The following is a 19,972-nucleotide window of genomic DNA, read 5'->3' as shown; positions in this document are numbered from 1 at the left end:
AAGGGTGGGTTTTGAACTTTAAGATATATGCTATCTAAATATATAAAGCAATTAAGAATAAAAAACTATCTAATGCGTTAAATTTGACAACAAACACGGCGTAGAACCATTTTTGGTCATTTTTTCAAAGGTTTTATAGTGATACGCTAATTTGAGGCAGTAAAATGTCTCGGCAAAAATCCTACAATGTCATTTGTTCTTCTAGCGCAGCTTGGAGCCGAGCAGTAAAGCATTATGGAGCTTGACAGACAAAAAATGTTAACCAGAAAATAGAAAGGGCATTAAAACAAAGTTGGGTCGGCCGGTTATTTCGACGAATAAATACAACTTTTCATCTGTGACGTCATAAGGAACGCCATTGTCAAATGGTTAATTATGACGATTAGAATGGCCAATTTACTTCGGAAGCAACTCGGAACCGGTATACTTGTCTTCAAAGACAATTTGATGTACTTTAAATGTAATTTGGCCAACATGAAAGGATATAAGCATGTTCGGCTATGATTCTACTTCAAAACGCGACCTTCAAAATTTTTCTACCTAAAATATTAGTGAAAATAATAGGTATGTTTCAATAATTGTGTTGGATCTTCTCATAAGGCGCCGAGTTAAATTGCTGAGAACAATAGGCACAAGATGGCGTCCATTGTCTGAACGTTGCCTCGCTTATATTATATATACGCTTTGGTTACGGCTTCCTCCACCACCAAGTCCATGCTTCCGAAAAACAAACAATACAGTAAAAACTAATCCCATACCCGACTTGGAATGGTAACCGGACGAGAGGCCGTGGTTCGCCATATGGATAAGCCGTCTTATCGGCTTTCCTCTCCCCCGGGATAAATATGTAAATCCTATCCTAGATATACGGTACACAACCTAGAAACCCAGAATTTGCTGCATTCAAGAATTCAAAATCAGCTTCATTTATATATATGATAGGTCTATGTGGCGTAAATTCTGGTGATCTGTCGATTAACATAATTGGACGGAAGAAGTCGTTAGAAGTCTATTACAGTCTGACAGTTAATTTATCTAGACCCCTTCCGGTACCTAAATTTTGTTACCTATTCTTCCGTGTTGTCCACGAAAATGAAAGGCAGTAAAGACCTAATCTGAGATATTGAGATATCAACAGTGAACATTATTTTATCAATATTTATATTTTCTGCTGTTAACCTTAGATTTGAAATATCAGTGTATCATTTGAATAGATGAACTGCAATAAAGAAAAGAATACAGGAATAAGGCATTGAAGCTGTTTGATGCAGTACTGGAATTTGTTATTTCAGTATTTGTTAACTGGTTTCTGATTGATACTCGAAAGTCTTGAAACTATAAATCATGCTACCATTTACAACTGTTCCGAACATTATTGCGAAACTTGCTGCTGCACGAAAGGATGATGGTAATGAAGTTGACAAGAAATTTGTTGAAAAAAGTATCAAGTTTTTGGTAAACAAGTTTAAATCAAAATCTACTGGGCTGAATGATTTAAAGACAGCGGTTCTGCAGCAGACACCGAACACGGGCTGTGTTGTTATATCCAAGTAAGTAGGTAGTTTTAGAGAGGGGGTCTCAAACTCAATTTTCTAGAGGCCACTGGAAGCAGAGTCTGGGTGGGTCTGTGCCGTATCAGGTTTTCCACAATAAAAGCTTATATTAGTTCTGTAGTTTAAAAAAATTCAAATTTCCCCAAATTTTTTATTTTTTTAAACACTTTTTGAAAATATAAATAACCAAATTAAGACTACGGTAAATAAAAAAATAACTAAAGATATTAAGAATTAGTGATTGTGACGTCAAAAATCTGAGAACTTAAAAATTATATTAAATGTATTAATCATGCGAACTGAGCTAAGTGACACACTAACATTAAACTTTCATACTAAGGCAGGGACCACAAACTATCGTCCTACGGGTCGCAATTGGCCTCGGGCCGCGAGTTTGAGACCCCTGTTTTAGAATCAAAAACTACTACTACTCAAATTAATTTCTTCTTAAATGATATAATAATCAACTTATTTAACTGTTAGTTAAATATTCATAAGACTTAGTCGTTCGAAATGAATAAATATTATTTTTATATCTCAAGGTCCGACTGGAAGATGTTTGTTAGAACTAAAAATGAATCAACAAACTTAAATGGAAGGTATCATGTTTTTTTTGTTTCATCTCAGGATAATCTTGTTTAATTTTCTGCATACGGCTTCTTTCATTATTGATCAACTCACTAGAGTTCTAACCTTTCCGTGATCGAACCTTCTAAGATCTCCGCCATCTGCATGTTTGAGAAATCTTCGGCGTATACATAAGTTTACCTACCCAAATATGGAAACATGGTTCACATATCCCATTTGATTTAGATCTTTTATAGCCCAGTGAAAATCATCATGTTTGTTTATCGTAGCGAATGTATATATTAGGCCTACCGTATATCTTTTTTAACTTTGCAGATCCATTAGTTGGAATATCATGTTTGCACAGGAGGTTAGAGTTTTGAAAAACTTCATTGTTATTTTTGAAAAATTTTATTTTTCAATTTCTCAGTTACAGCAGTGGAGCTGATATATCATCGAAAAAGCTTCACCCTAATGTTTGGTTCTGTAGTTTATGGAGATGGCCTGATTTGACATCGCAAATTGAATTGTCTTTTATACCTACCTGCATGCACAGTCATAAAAATGATGAAGTCTGTGTTCAACCATATCACTACAACAGAGTTGAAGCTCCAGGTTAGATATTTACAAATTCTTGAATAGTTTACAAACTAAATTATTGCAACAGTGATTTCTATATTATGCTATCTTCCAGTGGTGGATATCTAGTGATTTAGTAATTGAATATTTTTTTAAAACAATAGAATATTGCATTCCAAACTTCAAACTAAACGGCATTTTCAAAATGTAGATCAAGCGTAAAAAATAGTCTTGAATTGTCAATCAAATTGCAAGATAAATTTCTACCTTATTGGATTATCATATAAATCTTACGTTAGTCTATATTTTCTATATTTACACCTGAATACATTTGCTATAATTGGGCATGTTTCTTTACTAGTGATACACCATGCTTGTTTATTATTTGCCAGGAATTTGACACATGCATCATTTTGTTATATTATCCTTATTAATCTTGTTGGAATCCTTTGAGTTGCTATTCTCCACAAATATTTTCCATGATTTTGGAGGCTATAGGGCATGATATTTCACCCGTAATTTTTGCTGTTTTATATTGTGTGGACAATATTTTTGCATTTTAACTTTGCATCTATTTATTTCCACATTGCCCTCTCATTATTTGATAATTTCTATATACGGTGCTATTAATTTAAATGCTACTACTTTTCAGCAACATGCTGTGGGATTGTTTTTGCACATATTTTTATTTTAACAGTACTTCCACCAGTGATGGTACCCAAAGCAGGAGAACCTTTACCATCCAGGGATATGTTGGCACCAATTACCATTGAAGGTGGATCTGTACCAGGAAATGCGACCTTCGATGATAGAGTGGAGCTTCATAACTTTCCATTGCCAGGTTTGTGCAAATTTGTTAGTTATTGCTGACTACTAGTTGATACTCTGTGAACAAAATATGTTTCCATATTTGACGACCATTTTAAAATGAGGATTGGTATTCTAGATTTTTGGTAAAAACAGAATAACGATTGGTGCCTATGGGCAAGGCTGTCAAATGGAAATTTTGACAGGGTAAATGAAATATAAATACTCGCAGGAGCTTCCGATATATCAACTTTGTGAATCATTACAAAAGAAATATCTCATGTTTTTGAAAGGAAATATCAAATATTATTTGTATGAATGTGAAATAGTCATATGCCAAACTGTATATTACAGGGTGACCCAAAAAACAGAACCTACGAACTTCTACAGTGATGAAAAAAAAAAAATTTTGTTTGCACTTAAACTTCTGTTTGTGTGTGATTATACCCAAAAGTTTCTGGATGTAATTCTATCTAGGATGTAGTTCAAATGTAGACAAAATTAAATAATTTACCCCATTTTCGTAGAAGTAAGTAAGAGGTTTATTAGTTTTGTTTTTTTGTGTCAACCTGTACAATAAAATGTAAATTCAATAATGCAGTTACTTTTTATGTTCAAGTTCATTTTTACCTTTGAAGTTCATTTTTGAAAACCTTTTTTTTATTAATATTATTTGAATTTTTTCTTACGGTATGTACAGTAAATAATATTGAAATTCTAATTTTGAGTCTATAAAGATCAAATCCAAATGAATTGAAGATCCTAATTAATAGTTAATACATTAGAAGTGTATTTAATATATTTATTTTAAAAAAGGAAAATCTTGAACTGAAATGATTAACGGGGCTTAGTAATTAGAGTTCAACATAAGTTGATAAAGTCGTGCATAACTTTATTTAGCTTCCACTAAAGTGGTAAATGATCAAACTAATACTTGAATATTTCTATGTGTTTGAATGCATTTTTTGGGACTTTATCTTTTACTTCAATTTCAAGCACTGATTCCATTTCATTATATTATATTTGACGTAATGTCAGTTCAGTATGACGATATTTTCAGCATGACATGATTATAAATTTCTAAAAAAAAATTAATCAATATTAGTCGCACTTTAAAAAAACTTGTGACAATATACACAACTATTAATTAATTATATAAGTATTTGTAGTACTGATATCTTAAAATATTATGTTTCCCCGTCCCATATTGATTTATGTATATTTTCTCCTCGTATTACTTGTCAAAAAATTATATTATGAAGAAGATTGTCAGATAAAATATGGATTTAATGTAATGATTCTGTTACAATTTTCTTTTTCAAATTTACTCCTAAATTTTTCATGAATGACACAAATCTGAAATTTATATCAAAATGGGTCACATTACGAGGTTATCCAAAGTGAATGGAATATTTGAATAATAATTAAAAAATACATAATATTATAATGATAAAATTTGCCCTCCTGAGTCAATAGTCACATCGAAAATAATAACATTATTTATGATAGCAATAGAAAAGGAAAAAAACAATATTAAACAGTTTCTGTACTATAATATCATGTTCTTTTCAATATACAATCGTTTATGAAAATATCTTAGTTGAACATGACCAGTTAAGTTACCTACGGTATATTATATTTGATGACCATTATTCAAAACTATATTTTCAATTCAAAATTTTCTGATATGAAATCTCTTCAATATGTTGTTAATGCTAAACTTTTTATGTTAGAACTCGTTAGTATTGTCAGTAATCTAATTTTATTTAATAATATTTTAACGGTAATTTTAAAACTAAAAATAATGTAAATATGTAGTAGTCATCACTCTTTGCTAAAAGAAGTTGCAGGCCAACACTCGATGTACTGTTAGAAATAGGTATAGTTTTATTGTTGCCACTGAAAAGCAGTAAAACCCATTTAATATGATACTACAGCATCTGTTATTGCTGGTTTTTTAAATGAATTTGATAAACTTGAATTGTTGCGCTAATGATGTTCTACCCTCAAAACACAATTGTACTTATGAGTCGTTATTATACAATTTATTTAATAAAACAGTCATTAATTCTCGAGTTTCAAAGTTTAATCACACTGACACTTGTTGTGACAAATAATATGCAAATCATAATCTATGGAATTAATTATAACTATTAAGAATTATAGATTGATGCCAGTATATTGATCACGTTTCTGTCCTGTAGAAATTAACGTCATATTCTCGGAAATTATTTACACTCAACAAAAGTGGAGGCTATCCAATCCATCATTGCCAGATAAATTGCTTTTATAGATTGTATCAAGTATGACCATAAAGTAATTTTTTCAACTCGGCTAGACATAATTAGTCAACATTGTTACTACATATCATGTACATTCTGAATTGAATGGCTACCTCATTCTATTGCTTATAATAAATATATTCAAATTGTGAATTTGTGTATATACGTTGGCAAAGTTGCCTAATTTGGCATTGGGTGAAATAATTTGCAAGGATGGTCTGCGAAAGGAATATGACCAATGCTGATTCATCTTATTTGCATTCTATTCTGTCAATGACAATTCATATCTACCAGAACATTTGGTATTGGCTATGGATTAAAATGTAGGTTAGCTGAATTTCCCTATCTAACAAATCAAAAATCTAACCATAATACCTTATTTTATTATACCTCAAGCTGTAAAATTAAATATTTTGAGATAAAAAAAGTAGATTTTAGCTATCCTAATAATTAACAAACAACGCGGCGATTGGATTATATTCATCAGTATTCAGTACCAAGCAATAATGAATAATCTAATAATTCTGAATTTTTAAACTAAAAGCGTAAAAAGTAACACTAGGTTACGACTTCTTTAAATTGTTAAATATTTTGAAGACTTTGGTTGGAATAATGTGTATTTGGATGTGTTTTATTTGCACTTCATTTTGCTATTGTACATGTAAGGCATCGATTTGGGCATGTGTTCATTAAACAGCCAAGCGTGGCCGAAACCAAATAATCTTTGTTAAATTATGTTCAGCAAAGAACACAGAAGCCTATGTATATTATATTCAATGAGTTTTAAAATTATGATGAACAATAATTTAGTGATGGTTTTATATTTTTTTTTTCAAATTTTTTAAAAATTTAAAATTAAAGCTTTTTATGGTCATACTGTGAGACTTTAATTGCTAACAATGATATTTTTCTAATGATACTTTTCTTTATTATTCCTAAATTCAAGAAACGACGGTATCGAATATCCTTGTGAATAGCATATGTTAATAACATATTCACTGCTTCCAACTATTCTATTTCAGAGACTCCACCGCCAGGATACATGAGTGAAGATAGTGAGGCAGCAGATCAAGATCATTCTATGAATAGTCCTGATTCCCAGCATTACAATTCTGGTTTGTTTAACCTGTTTTTAAAAATATGTATAAATTGATTGGTATTGGTTAGATCAAAGTTTCCCAAACTTTTTGGGCCGCGAATCCCTGTTTGTGAATCTTAGTTTTGACCCCCATCCTATGCCGTATCAATTTCTCTGCCTAACCAACGAGGTGGGATATTGTTCAATTACAAATTTACAACACAACGACACAAATGTGATGGATGAGATTGCTTTTTACTGCACAATTTATCAATTCTCGTAGCAATTTGTGGCAAGCAAACTCTTAGATCCAATTCTGTGGCAAGTCACATTTGTGAGAGATGAAAATGCTGCCTCACACATGTGAGGTGTTGCAAGAGGCAATAAAATTTTAAATTGCCTTCTTTGAAAGCAATGGATATTCGTCCACATTGCTCAAACAAAAAGATGCAATGGCTGTTTGTTTGAAATCAATCATTAAAGATTGAATATTTTCATATCGTTTCAGACCCCAGGGGTCAGCGGACCTCAGTATGGGAAATCCTGGATTAGATAAATTTCATTTTATATAATTTTGAAACTATGTAGAATATTTTTTAATGTGAATGCATTTTTTATCTTTTTGCCTATGACCAAACTTTAGCCTAGATGATTCGACAGCATTTCAATATGCTGTGGCTTATATTTATCTTGGTATGCTAATTTATTTATTTGGATTGTATTTGTTTTTAGATTCTGAAATGGCAATTCAAACAGGACTGTCTTCACCAGTGATAGGTGAGATTTGTTTCCAGTTATGCGTTAATGTATTGGTATACCCGTACTTCTGCTGTTCCTGGTTCACAAAACAAGTTGACTTTCCAATCTTCAAATCGAATAAGCCTCACTATTTTGATAATAATATAACAATTTATTAACAAGATGTTTGTTGGTGTTTATGTTGTCTGTTTTATTAAAATCAATCATTATTTCATGTAAAAATGTATTTTCATATATAATCACATAGAAATGAATTAAATAAGATGCACCTGGGTAGTATATGAATTAATTTATCACCAAACTCGTTAAAATTTGCCTCATTTTAAAAGCATTGTTTTTAATGAGACACTGACTGACATCGCTCATAGCTAGTGCTTTGTAATTTTTGACATTTCCATCGATTTGCCTGGCCAGTAATGAGTGCATTATTTCAAGCAAATAGCAACTTTGCTTAATGAAAACATGATGATGATCTGTTAATTTATTTCAATTCAATATTTCCCGTACATGAACATACTATACACACAATTTTCCTCCATGTCTGAGTAGGAGGGTTTTCTGTCCAGCTCTTGTCTAGTTAAACTGTTCATACTACAGTTGAACTGTTCAGTCATAAAGCAGCCAGCTTAAATATTGCACACATATTACTGTCTGATATCATGATCTTCGGACATATAGTTCTAATCGTTCTGTGTTTACATTTTTTCAGATGCTCAGCCTGTTGCTTATCGTGAACCACCATTCTGGTGTTCAATCTCTTATTACGAAATGAATCAAAGAGTCGGAGAAACATTTCATGCTTCACAACCATCTCTCACAGTTGACGGTTTCACAGATCCGTCTAATTCCGAAAGATTTTGTCTTGGACTTCTCTCTAATATACACCGCATACATCAAATAGAACAGACAAGGAGACACGTTGGTATGTCATGAACTTACTGCTAACTTTACAAATTTAAAATATTAATGTTGTTCTTATTGTCTCATTGTTATTCGCCAAATTGCTTTTCATTGGCTTATAATGCTAATTGTTGGAAATCACATAGTTTTTCATTAACTTTAACTGGTACATTATTACAATCCACAAAAGATAAAGAGCTACGCAGCAGTATTTTTTCTGTAAAAATTCTATTATATTTCAAAATTGTTCTACTAACAGGTAAAGGAGTAAGATTTTACTACATCGGTGGTGAAGTGTTTGCAGAATGTCTCAGTGAAAGTTCGATATTCGTACAAAGTCCAAACTGCAATAAAAGATATGGATGGCATCCTGCCACTGTAGTTAAGATTCCCCCTGGTAGGTATTTGAAATGATGATTGCACAAAAACAATTTTTGAATTTGTTGATTACTAATTGAAACAGTCTTGCAAAAATTCAAATTGATGGTATTTTCATATTTATCCCAGAAAAGGCGATAAAGTGGTTTTGTTAGCATATCTATCATAAATAGCTGACGGGTTATTCGTTTCAGACTCATACGAATCCAGCAATCCTATCACATATTATATGTGATATATAAGAATCATATGATAACCAGAGGTGCAATTGCAAGCATGTTTCTAACGCTTGCCACCTTGGAGCCATTTTGGTTGTGTAGCTTGGATGCTATTTTGTGTTTTTATAAGTTGGCTTGTTGACATGTGCATTCAAAATTCAGACAAAAAACGGGTATATCATCCGTAAAGTAATGAATTATTGTTTTATATGAGATTAACTTAAACAATTTATTCGCGTAGGCTGCAATCTTAAAATATTCAACAATCAAGAATTTGCTGCTCTTCTTTCTCAATCTGTCAACCAGGGATTTGAAGCAGTTTATCAACTGACTAGAATGTGCACGATTCGCATGAGTTTTGTTAAAGGATGGGGAGCCGAATACAGGTATGCCACATTTTTTGTACCTGTCGACCATAATGTATAACTTTCTTTAAATTTTGCATTCAATTTGATCTCAGTGTTACATATTTTCCAACTTGTCTTGTTCTGCTATGTATGGTCATTTAGGATAGGATATTTCATATTTATCCTGGGGAGAGGAAATATGATAACACGACCCATCAATCATGGGCGAAGCTCAGCTAATCCATGTCGGGTACGGGAGTAGTTAACCAGTTGTTTAAGATGCATGGACTTGGTGGTGGAGGAATCCATAACCGAATAACTGTTATGTGAACCACCATATGGCAGGGACGGTTCTAGCAATGCTCTCGCACATACTTATCCGAACCAGCGGGGGGTTACGGGGGTCGTGTCCCCCCCGTTTGAAATTCGTTTTTTTTTATTATTGTTCTACGTTCAAACAACGTCGTTCTACGATCATAACAATCCGGTAAAAACTACTTTTTTCCAGTGCTTTATCACCTCGACGTAATTTAACACCGCCCGACTTCAATCTTCCTTTTTTGCTGTTAGTTACGTAATAATCGCTATCCCCGCGTATATGTTTGTATTCGAAAATGAGATATGTTACCTCAAAAAAGTAGAATTCGCACGCTGTCAATGCGAATTGAAAGCGACAATAGCATAATGCTATCTCTCTCTCTCTTGTGACGAATACTCTCGTGCTTCATCATCTTGACGCAATGTAACGCCGCCCGTCTTCATGTTATAATAATGCAGTAGAAACTCTGAAAATCTGGATACGAAAATTATTTTCGGAAAAATATTGCTTCGATTAACCTAAGATTTTCTACATATGAAAGGCTGAAAACCGAAAACGCCGTAAACATCCTACCGCCCCCATCCACGTTCTGATTTAAAAACATTTCACAATTATTTCATTTTTTATCCAATTGAAAGCAGCCATGTGTGGCACGGCAATAACTAACAGTCGTCGTGAAAGGTTTTCAATAAACTCCGACTTGAAGTGATTATAAGACGTCGAGGACGTTTTTGGTTGAAAATTTTTTACATTTGTTATCATATATTTCAATTTAGTCAAGATATGCTGTGCGCCTCGGCAATAAACTTATAAGCAAATCCTGCCCTAAATAATTGTTTTCATCCTCAGTTTCGATAGATATCGAACTTAACGGGAAATTTTTTAATTTCTTGGAATCTATAAAATAGCTTCTAAATATTATTTGGTTTCTATCGGAGATTTTATCGTAATCCCGACGTCGTTGATAACAATATCATTCATTTTAAGTTGGAGGTATTGGTTTATAATCAAAAAATTATAACACATAACATGAAAAATTTAAATCAACGCCGACTCAAAAAGTAAAACACGTTTTTCCAACTTTATTCTCCATTATTGGCGGACGAAAATTTGGGAATCAGGTTTAACTAATTTGATTATGATGACGATGGTAAACAAAAGTACACAAACATACCGTACCGTTCTTAGTTTTTAGTCGTTATTTCTCTGTCCTTTCTTTATTCTATGTGCATATTGAGACCATAAAACGTGTTTTATTTTTAAACACTGCGCTGATTTGAATATTTCATGTCGGCTGTTATGTATTTTTGTTTGTAAATGAATACCGCTAACTTAAACTGAACGATGTTGTCATCAACGCCGGATGTCGACGAAATCCGCAAAGATATTAAATACTATTTAAGAGCTATTTTATACGCGCTAAATTACAAGAAATGAAAAAATTTCCTGTATGTTCGGTCACTATCGCAACTGAGGATGAAAACAACTAATTAAGACACAATTTGCCGAGGACGCCTAAACCATCTCGACTAAGTTAAAATACACCATAAGAAAATATTTTCAATCAAAAACGTCCTCAAAGTCAAGTCGGCTATTATCGAAATTCTTTCATGTCAGCTGTATATTGCCGAACCACACATGGACGACGGCGCTAGGATATGTGCGCCATATTCGGGATTATTATAAGCACGAAAAAACAGTATTTGAAGTTTGCGATATTTGAATTTAAATTCGATTTGGACATCTCTGCATTAAATTAGTCAGTTTTTAGTTGTGTTTCCAAAAATTAGTTGTAAATCAATTATTTTAATGGTCATTATGTCTTCCGGTGAGCATCAGTTTAGTTTAGAATTTTTCTGGGGTTAGGGTCGGGAAAAGGTCCATTCGCAAGAAGTGCATTTTGTTTTTAGTCTTGACGAATTCACCCAATGAGCAAGGCGCGGCACGAGGGAAACACTGGAATTTATTCAAGCCGTGTTTCACTATCCACGAGGCGCAAAGCGAGGGAAACGTTGAAAATAATTAACAGCTTTTCGTTCGTTAGCAATTCGCTGGAATGTAATGAACGGCATTTTGCTACCCACGAGGTGCAAGACATAGCGAAGCGCCGTTAATGAACGAGTGCAAGGTAAGCGAAAGGCTGGGATTTAATCGACGGCGTTTCCCTTTTAACCATGAGCAATTTATCATGTTTCAGCGAGGCGACACCTAGTGGCGTTGCGACTTACGTCGTGGTTGCACTGTGTTAATTCCGGTCGGACCCCCCGTTGAAAACGGCCTGGTTGCGCCACTGCTTATCCCCCACAGAATTCGAACCTGTACGGGGTGAAAAGATGTGTGATGACAACCGTATCTATTATTGTATTCTCTCTAACACTGTACTTATGATTTCACAGACGACAAACTGTCACATCTACACCATGCTGGATTGAACTCCACCTGAATGGACCTTTGCAATGGTTGGATAAAGTTTTAACACAAATGGGATCACCACGTACTCCATGCTCCTCTATGTCGTAAAGGCTGCAAAGAATTTTTCAACCTCAAAACAAAAACAATGTTGAAATATGATATGATCATACCAAAAGTCAACCCTGTTTTTTACCAGGCATTAGACAGTGTGAAGATATGTGTCAATGCTGCCATTACTACTTGCCTTTGTAAGAGACAATGATTTAATAGAATTTACTGATAATCCTTTTTAGCAATATCTCTTTACAATCGGTAATCTCACGACTTTCAAAAACTTAAGATGGTTTCATCTAGTATTGGCTAACAAAGACTTTTTGAGATCACCCATGAGTGCACAGCACAAGACATGAATTGTTTTAAACATTTTTTCAATGATACCGATGTGTGATATGATCATCGTGTTGTTTTTATATATTCTGTTTCAAATTTTAACAATTTGGTTCTGATGTGAGGGTTCAAAGTTGGAAGTTAATTTATCTTTAAAATTGAGCAGATTTTTGCTATGGAATTTCTCTAATATTTTCCTCGGTTAGATCATCCGGTCAACTCTCTGAATAGATTTGAAAACTTTTCAAATGCTTATATTCTTAACTGGTTGTAAGTACTGATTGAAAACTCTTGTCTTAGATTGATGCCATAACTTGAAAATCACATGCTATTTTTATCTTCTTTATTATTCGAATAGTTTATATTTTTACAGTCCTGCCAATTATGACAATTTGGTACAAATCCTTTCTTGTTTTTTCTTTTTTATAATTCGAACAGTTCACAGACGTATGTTTTTTTACTTGGCATAGAATGTATTTTGGCTTTTCTATAAAGTGACTGCTTGCCATAGCATCACTTGAATAATGTTCCGTTATGTTGCAATCGTTCATTCATTTTTTCTAGGGCATATGTATTCTGTACTAAATTCTAGTTGATGACAATGTCCCGATCACATGTGTGGAAATGTTTTGACTTCGGGATTTATTCAGGACTTACAAAAAATATCAAAAATCTATCCGAATCTATCTAGCCTCCTTCTACCTTGACTTTTTTGTTAAAGACGAATATCCATTATCAATTATAATCTTAATTCTTATTTTAATTTAATCAGTAATGGAAAGCGACATTTTTTATTAGTTGAAGGGGTGTTACGGCCAGTCTGAGCATTTTTTTTGTCAGATTTGAGACTGAAAATTGGCTTAATTCTCATAAACTAACAATTTTTATGCGCAGCAATAGTGCAGATTGCTTGATAATTTACATTGTACAGATTGTTGTAATAATTGAAACATTTTGTGTTCTTGTATGTCATGTCGTGTCTTTTTAAGGACAATTGTGTACTTAATAAATGAATATCATTTCTTTTCAAAAATATTAGTTGTTCACTTTCCTGATGAAATACATGCCCAGTTTTTATCTAGCATTATATTATGTGCTCCTCTACAGCATTTAATGCCTTTTATCTACTTTTTTTCTATGATTTTGCTTGTTTACCGAACTGACATTAGGGATATTGTGCATTTTTAATCAGCATTTTCTTTTTACTAGTATGTGTGAACTATGTATATTTTGAGAAGGTAAATACGGCTATAAACTCGTTTGCAGCAGATAAACTGCTAAAGGTTGAAAATATTACCATTTCACAAAAGTTTCAAAAACACTATCTAGCATTCAGAAGATAAGATAAAAATCATTTGTTTCGAACTTTTGCTTGTAACAAACAACCTTTTAGTAACTACTGGACTTGTTAAAATAAGCCATGTAAAGTGTCCCAATCAGACATGTATCCTGTCCACAAGTATTCCATTGCAGTCGTTAAAATAAGCCTCTTGTCCTATGTTGCAATTTAATTATGCCACGCTGCTAGCATGGCATAATATAGTCTTATTTGAATCTGGTGAGATTCCTGTTGAATACTTTGTTTATTACTAGCTTTTCAGTTGGTTTTAATTGTGTCCATCTGTCATATTCCGGTCTTCATTGTTAAAACAGTATTATTGTCCACAATAGTTCACGTTGTAAATACTTGTTCAAGCAATACAGTAGCTATGAAATAAATATATTTCCGTTTCTTTTACGTTGAAGCCAAGGAGCTTAGTTAGTTGTTGATCGAGTTGGACAGAATTGGGATCGGAAAATTGCAAGCAAAATCTTAGTGATGTCAAGAATTACACCTATCTGAAAAACAGTAGCCCCAAGTTTAGAGAATAAATATGATGTTGTGTCCCAAATGGTCTCAGTTTGAACCCATTTCAGCATACTGGCTCAAGTGTGTTTTAAATTGGAAATTGTACAATTAAATTTGCTTATAGCCTAGTTAGTAAGGGATTTCAATGGTTTTATTTTGGTCAGACACCCAATATGACAACACTGCCTACTTCAGCTTTCTTTCATCTTTTCTGTTTTGAATAAATCAAAATTAAGTAAGGATAAACGGAATCAGATTCATTCGTACTCAAACCAAAAATGATTCGAAACATGTTTCTCATAAAAAAATGATTCGAAACTTGCATTCCAATTTATATTATTTTATGATAGCACTATATCTACAGCCACCCCATTATACTTTTCAATTCCTTGCAAGAAGTTGAAACATATCAATTAGCTGTTCAAAATAAAAGCCTTCCTGCTGTGTAATCAAAAATACGGCATTCTGTAAGCCTGTAATGGTAGTCTACAGCTTATGTCTTGTGAATTCAACTGTAATTTTTTTTGGCTTCCTAAATTACAGACAAAAACAAACAAGAAAATACTACAACACACAATATACTGCGCTGGAATTCTGTTGCATTTCAAGAATCAAAATCTTTATTACAATAAGTGCAGAAGGTAGTGCAGATTAAATATCATTCAATATTTATCTATTATTCATAGTGATTATAGTATTGTCGTAGACATACAGATTTTAAAATTTCAAAAAAAAGATGGTTAGCCCACGGAAGACTGGTTAACCCAAAAAATAGATTTCCCAATATTGATCTTCAATAATACTGGTGCAAAAGACATAAAATCAACATATTCAATTCTATTGTAGTAAGGTAACTATGTTCTCAGAGACAAATCTTATATGATGCAAGTTATGATAGAATGTATAACAACAACATTGTCATCAATCTAGTTCTTTTATCAATTGACATCTGTTTACTAAATAAATTGTCAATTTGTCATTAACATTTATGCTTTTTTTTCATGCTATTCAAATCTCTAGTCTCTACCTAGAAACAAAATATAATCGTTTTGAAATTAAAAATACAAACTGATATCGCAACAAGAATATGCACATGAAAAAAATCAAATCTTAACGATGACTCCTAAATGTGACTCCTAAACTCTACAACAAGTGTAATTTAAAAAGCACTACTTTAGGATAATTAAAATCACTAATCTATTTTTAATTTGTGAGTAATTTTTTTTTAAAAGCTAGAAAATGATTCTATTCTTTCTGCTTCTATCAGCTCAGCTTCCAACTCATCAATAGTAGGCAGTTTTTCCTCCGGAATCCAAAACTTTTCTAGATCAGCTACTCGATCGGCGATAGTATCAAGTCTTCTCAGAAGAATTTCATCAGGGTAATGTATATAGTCTGGACTGGCAAACGGCTTCTCTGCTGTTTCAGTCTTTGATTTGTACTTGGCTAGAATAAATTATATATATTATTATTATGAATATTCCAGATATTATGAATTTTCTTTTTCATCCCATGACTGAGGAATAATTCACACGCCAAAAAAGATAGAACGAAATTTTCCGAATGCATAGCTTCATAATATGCATAACATCTGATATGCTATTGGGTCCTCACGAGACTCCTATTAACAATAATCGGTATTAATAATAATCTATAGTGTATGAAAGGCAAATATTGCAAGAAATTTACTGATTCTTGTGCTATTGCTTTTCTCTAAGAAACTTTTGAGTCGTGGCTCCATGTTGCTGAACGAAATATTCATATACATATCTACACTATTTAAGAAACTTCTGTTTTTATACTTAATAGTTGTTAAAGCAGAAAATACTGTTTCACACAGATAGGCATTGAGAAGTTGACACAGTCCACTCAAAAAAGAGTAACTCCCACCGCATCCTACCAAACTTTTCAGAACCCCAATAAATGTTTCGAAGTGCACCAGGTTCATCGAAACCCCAGTTGAGAAGCAATGGTTTAGGAAAAAGCAACAAATGTACTATTTTGATCATGTTAATTTGAAAATGATTATGATATACCTTTGTTTGAAGGACTCAGGTATGATGGTAGATAGCTGATAATTCCCTCTTTCACTTTCTTTGTCAAAAAATCAACAAGTTCAAATTCATTTGCAGTTGTTTCATTCTCTATCCGAGCCTGAAAACATGTTTCATGGTTTAATTGAATATCCCCATTATGCATTTTACAACTTGATTTGTGGAATTAATAAAGCATTCTTAATTTTGTTTTTAGTCGAAAACAAGTAAGTTAAGCTTAAATCTTAGGACACAATTTTGACAATATATACTGCTGGTCATTCAGCACACCTTAAATGAAATCATTCAGAATTCATTTTTGAAATCTGGGATAAAACATCAAGCTGTTAGAAGCCAGCAGTAAATTTGAAATCTGTTACTGTATCTAAAGAAAAACAATTCTTTGCCACATCAATTATTTTCCAGATTGATCCACAAGTCAACTTCTCGTTTATAAATAGAAAATCTTCGATCTATACAAAATATAACCTTTTTGATGCCCTCGTCCAGCAAAACAACAAACATATTAACAAGAGCAATGGTGCAAGCAAGTGTAAAAGTACTGAAGAATATTGGGCCGAGCATTCTATCTGCTTGTTTCAATTCTGTGAAGTCAAAACGTCCAAGCATCATTACAATCATTTCTTCAGCCTGTGAAATGCGAAACAAGATTAACTTGGACGTCATGATTGTATAAATAATATTGGATGTACAGAAAAGATCTTTGAACTCTGTTTTCAAATACCCATTTTTAATATCTTCAAAAGTATACAAGAGTTAAAAAGAAATAGTTGAAATGTATCATTTTCAAGGTTTTTATAATTATATCATCCAAAGCGTTAACAAAATGGTTAACCTCACAAGAGAAGCATATAAAGAATCTGTACTCTGTAAAGAATTGCAATAATTTCAGTTCGATATGAAGTAAACAACTCATTTATATTCAGGCGAGTTGTTAACAGTCATCTGATGAGAGCTCACAAAAATCTGAACTGGAGATTTGCTCTGTAACTATCATGGGATGGATGAGGTATGTACATTGATTGAACCCAAAATAAAAGTGCATACCAATCCCTATCCAAAGATGCCGTTAAATTATTATTGCATTCAAATAGCAGTTTTAAAATTAGAACAGATCACCATTCTCATAAAAATTGTTTAAAAAAAAGTAAGTTAACTTTCTAATACATTAAAATTCCATCATCACAAGAAATGTTTTCCATAAAAAAATGGACTTACCGCCAATAGCAGTGTACTGAATGAATATATTTTCTGTTCAAACCAAAGCCATGATAAGAACAAGAACGATGTGAAGTATAAAGCAAACATGCTTGCAAATGACAACAGTGGTATAGCAGATATTTTGAGAGTGTTTGTCAACATTCGAATCCGACGATTAAATCGCAGAAGTCGTATGAAACGTACAATAGCAAAAAATACAATAAACGACATCAAGTAGCGAAATGTGTCATTCCATATTGTGATATATTGGAAGTTGACGAAAGTCTCTGAAACAAATTATTGAGAACATGAAAAGTTGTTTGAAAAACGTGCACTTCTGTATAAGATCTCTATATCAGTGGTTCTCATACGATGGGGCGCGGCCCCCAAGGGGCACGTCAACATTTTTTTTGATGGGGCTAGGAGCTAATTAAAAATAAATATATTTGTTAGATTTGATCTTGCCTACCTTATTTTGGATATTTACATTTCAAAATGTTTCATTTATTTTAAGATTTACATCCACATATTTTCAACATATCAAATAATACATACTTTTCCTTTATTATTTTTTATTTGTAGCTTATTATTCATTGTAGCTAGTTCTTTTTGACGTGGCGCGCGAGACTTGACAAATTCTAAGTTTGAGAACCACTGTTCTATATGAAAATATTTGCAATAACCATTTCAGATGTATGTATCAAATGTATTATTCTAGATGAGTAAAAGGTAGTATCACTATTGACGGACCATTTGCTCAGAAAAACTTCAATAAAGGACATTCAACTTTCCTATATAAAAATCACATTTGCATAATATATTCAATCAAGAAATTTTTATTGTGCTGAATGTTTTTGATGCCGCCCAATGTTTTTTTTATCAAAAGTTAACTTTTGGTGGGACCTGTGACAATTTATACACTTGTTATATGTAACTTTGATCTAAATTCTTGCACATCCTAATTAAGCTGAGTATCAGTTTTTCTCAAATACCTAAAAATTGTAATCAATAGCTTAATGCAACATGCCATAATTTTTTAAAAAAACATTTCAAAATACATTTGCTATTACTCCGGTTCGCAATTTTCCACATAATGGTATTTTGTAGTCGTTACTCTTTCTCAAAGGTTTAAAGATAATTCTACAAAAATTCAAACCTTTATCTGGATCTCTCTTCAGTTTGTTCAAGATGTATTGCGCTTGAATATATCTTATGGCATACAAAGGAATCAACACAATCGATAATACGGAGCTAACAAAATCAAGCATGTTCCAAAAATCTTTCAAATATGATAATTTTTGTTTCATTATGTGCTTGATAATCTGTAGAACAATTTTAACTTCATTACATATGTAATAACATCAGTGATCATATTTTAAATTTAACAATAAACATCAAAATTTTGCAATCCTGTTTTTTGGTATAAATTAGTATGACAAAAATAAATTTCCCCAGTACATACTTTGATTCCAATATACTATATAATTTCAAATACAAGATTAATTGTTCCAATAATAATCATATATAAATGAATTTACCATTCACTAACAATGGATTATTTGTATCACTTACCCTATACCATTTGTAGATAAGGACTAATAAGAAAGCAGCATAAATTCCGACTAATAAATATCCTTTGCCGTCAATAAATTCAAACAATCTTATTGCATATATTTTAACATGGGGTTCGAAATGTCCACTTTCTGCTCTTTCAAACAGTAGTAGAAGAGATCCGAACAAATTTATATTTGCATTATATACCTACATGAAAATGTAATAATATTATTTCCAAACAATAAGAAAGCAATCATTGTGCCGAATTATTAAGATGGTTTGCATTTCAGACAATTGGATTGTTAACTTTTCCAATACCCAGCTGAATCGAAAACTGGAAAATAGTCTGTATCTTACTAGCCTTCCTATTCAATGAAATCAAATAGAAAATTGTATCCTGGGAAAGGATTTACATATTTATCCTGGGGAAGAAGAAAGTCAATAAGGCGGTTTAATCTTATGATGAACCACAGCCTCTCGTCCAGTTACCAGTTCATGTCGAGTATAGGATTAGTTAGCCAGTTATTAGGAGCATGGACTTGATGATGGAGGAAGACATAACCGACCAGCAGTGATGTGAACCACCCTACGGCATGAATCCTCTCCCACATAGCGTAACTATTCCTCTATGGGGTTTGAATCTGCAAACCTACGCAGGGTAATCAGAGGTGCAAGGCAAGCATAGGCATGCCCTGTTACCTTGACAGGTTGGAAGCACCCATTCAACTG

General features: G+C 32.7%; 2 protein-coding genes across 2 annotated transcripts in view; one reads left to right on the top strand and one right to left on the bottom strand.

The window, feature by feature from the left end:
- Positions 1-1,184: 1,184 nt before the first annotated feature.
- Positions 1,185-14,305, top strand: LOC120348023 (mothers against decapentaplegic homolog 3-like). Its single transcript, XM_039418134.2, has 10 exons — positions 1,185-1,550; positions 2,096-2,152; positions 2,551-2,735; positions 3,397-3,540; positions 6,811-6,903; positions 7,599-7,643; positions 8,335-8,547; positions 8,785-8,922; positions 9,363-9,507; positions 12,184-14,305. Exons 1-10 carry the CDS (start codon positions 1,345-1,347, stop codon positions 12,305-12,307), a joined length of 1,350 nt encoding a protein of 449 aa, XP_039274068.1. The 5' UTR covers positions 1,185-1,344; the 3' UTR covers positions 12,308-14,305.
- A 709-nt stretch (positions 14,306-15,014) lies between these two features.
- Positions 15,015-19,972, bottom strand: part of LOC120348022 (uncharacterized) — a 63,924-nt gene continuing 58,966 nt past the window's right edge. Inside the window, exons 87-92 of the mRNA XM_039418133.2 lie at positions 19,262-19,450; positions 18,846-19,011; positions 17,708-17,976; positions 16,958-17,119; positions 16,472-16,589; positions 15,015-15,881 (exon numbers count right to left, since the gene is read on the bottom strand). Coding sequence (XP_039274067.2) covers positions 15,661-15,881; positions 16,472-16,589; positions 16,958-17,119; positions 17,708-17,976; positions 18,846-19,011; positions 19,262-19,450 — 1,125 coding nt within the window. The 3' untranslated portion in view covers positions 15,015-15,660. The remainder of the gene's footprint in view (positions 15,882-16,471; positions 16,590-16,957; positions 17,120-17,707; positions 17,977-18,845; positions 19,012-19,261; positions 19,451-19,972) is intronic.

The sequence above is a fragment of the Styela clava genome, chromosome 11, assembly GCF_964204865.1.
Source record: "Styela clava chromosome 11, kaStyClav1.hap1.2, whole genome shotgun sequence".
NCBI lineage: Eukaryota > Metazoa > Chordata > Ascidiacea > Stolidobranchia > Styelidae > Styela > Styela clava.
This window is presented reverse-complemented; position numbering and strand designations above follow the sequence as displayed.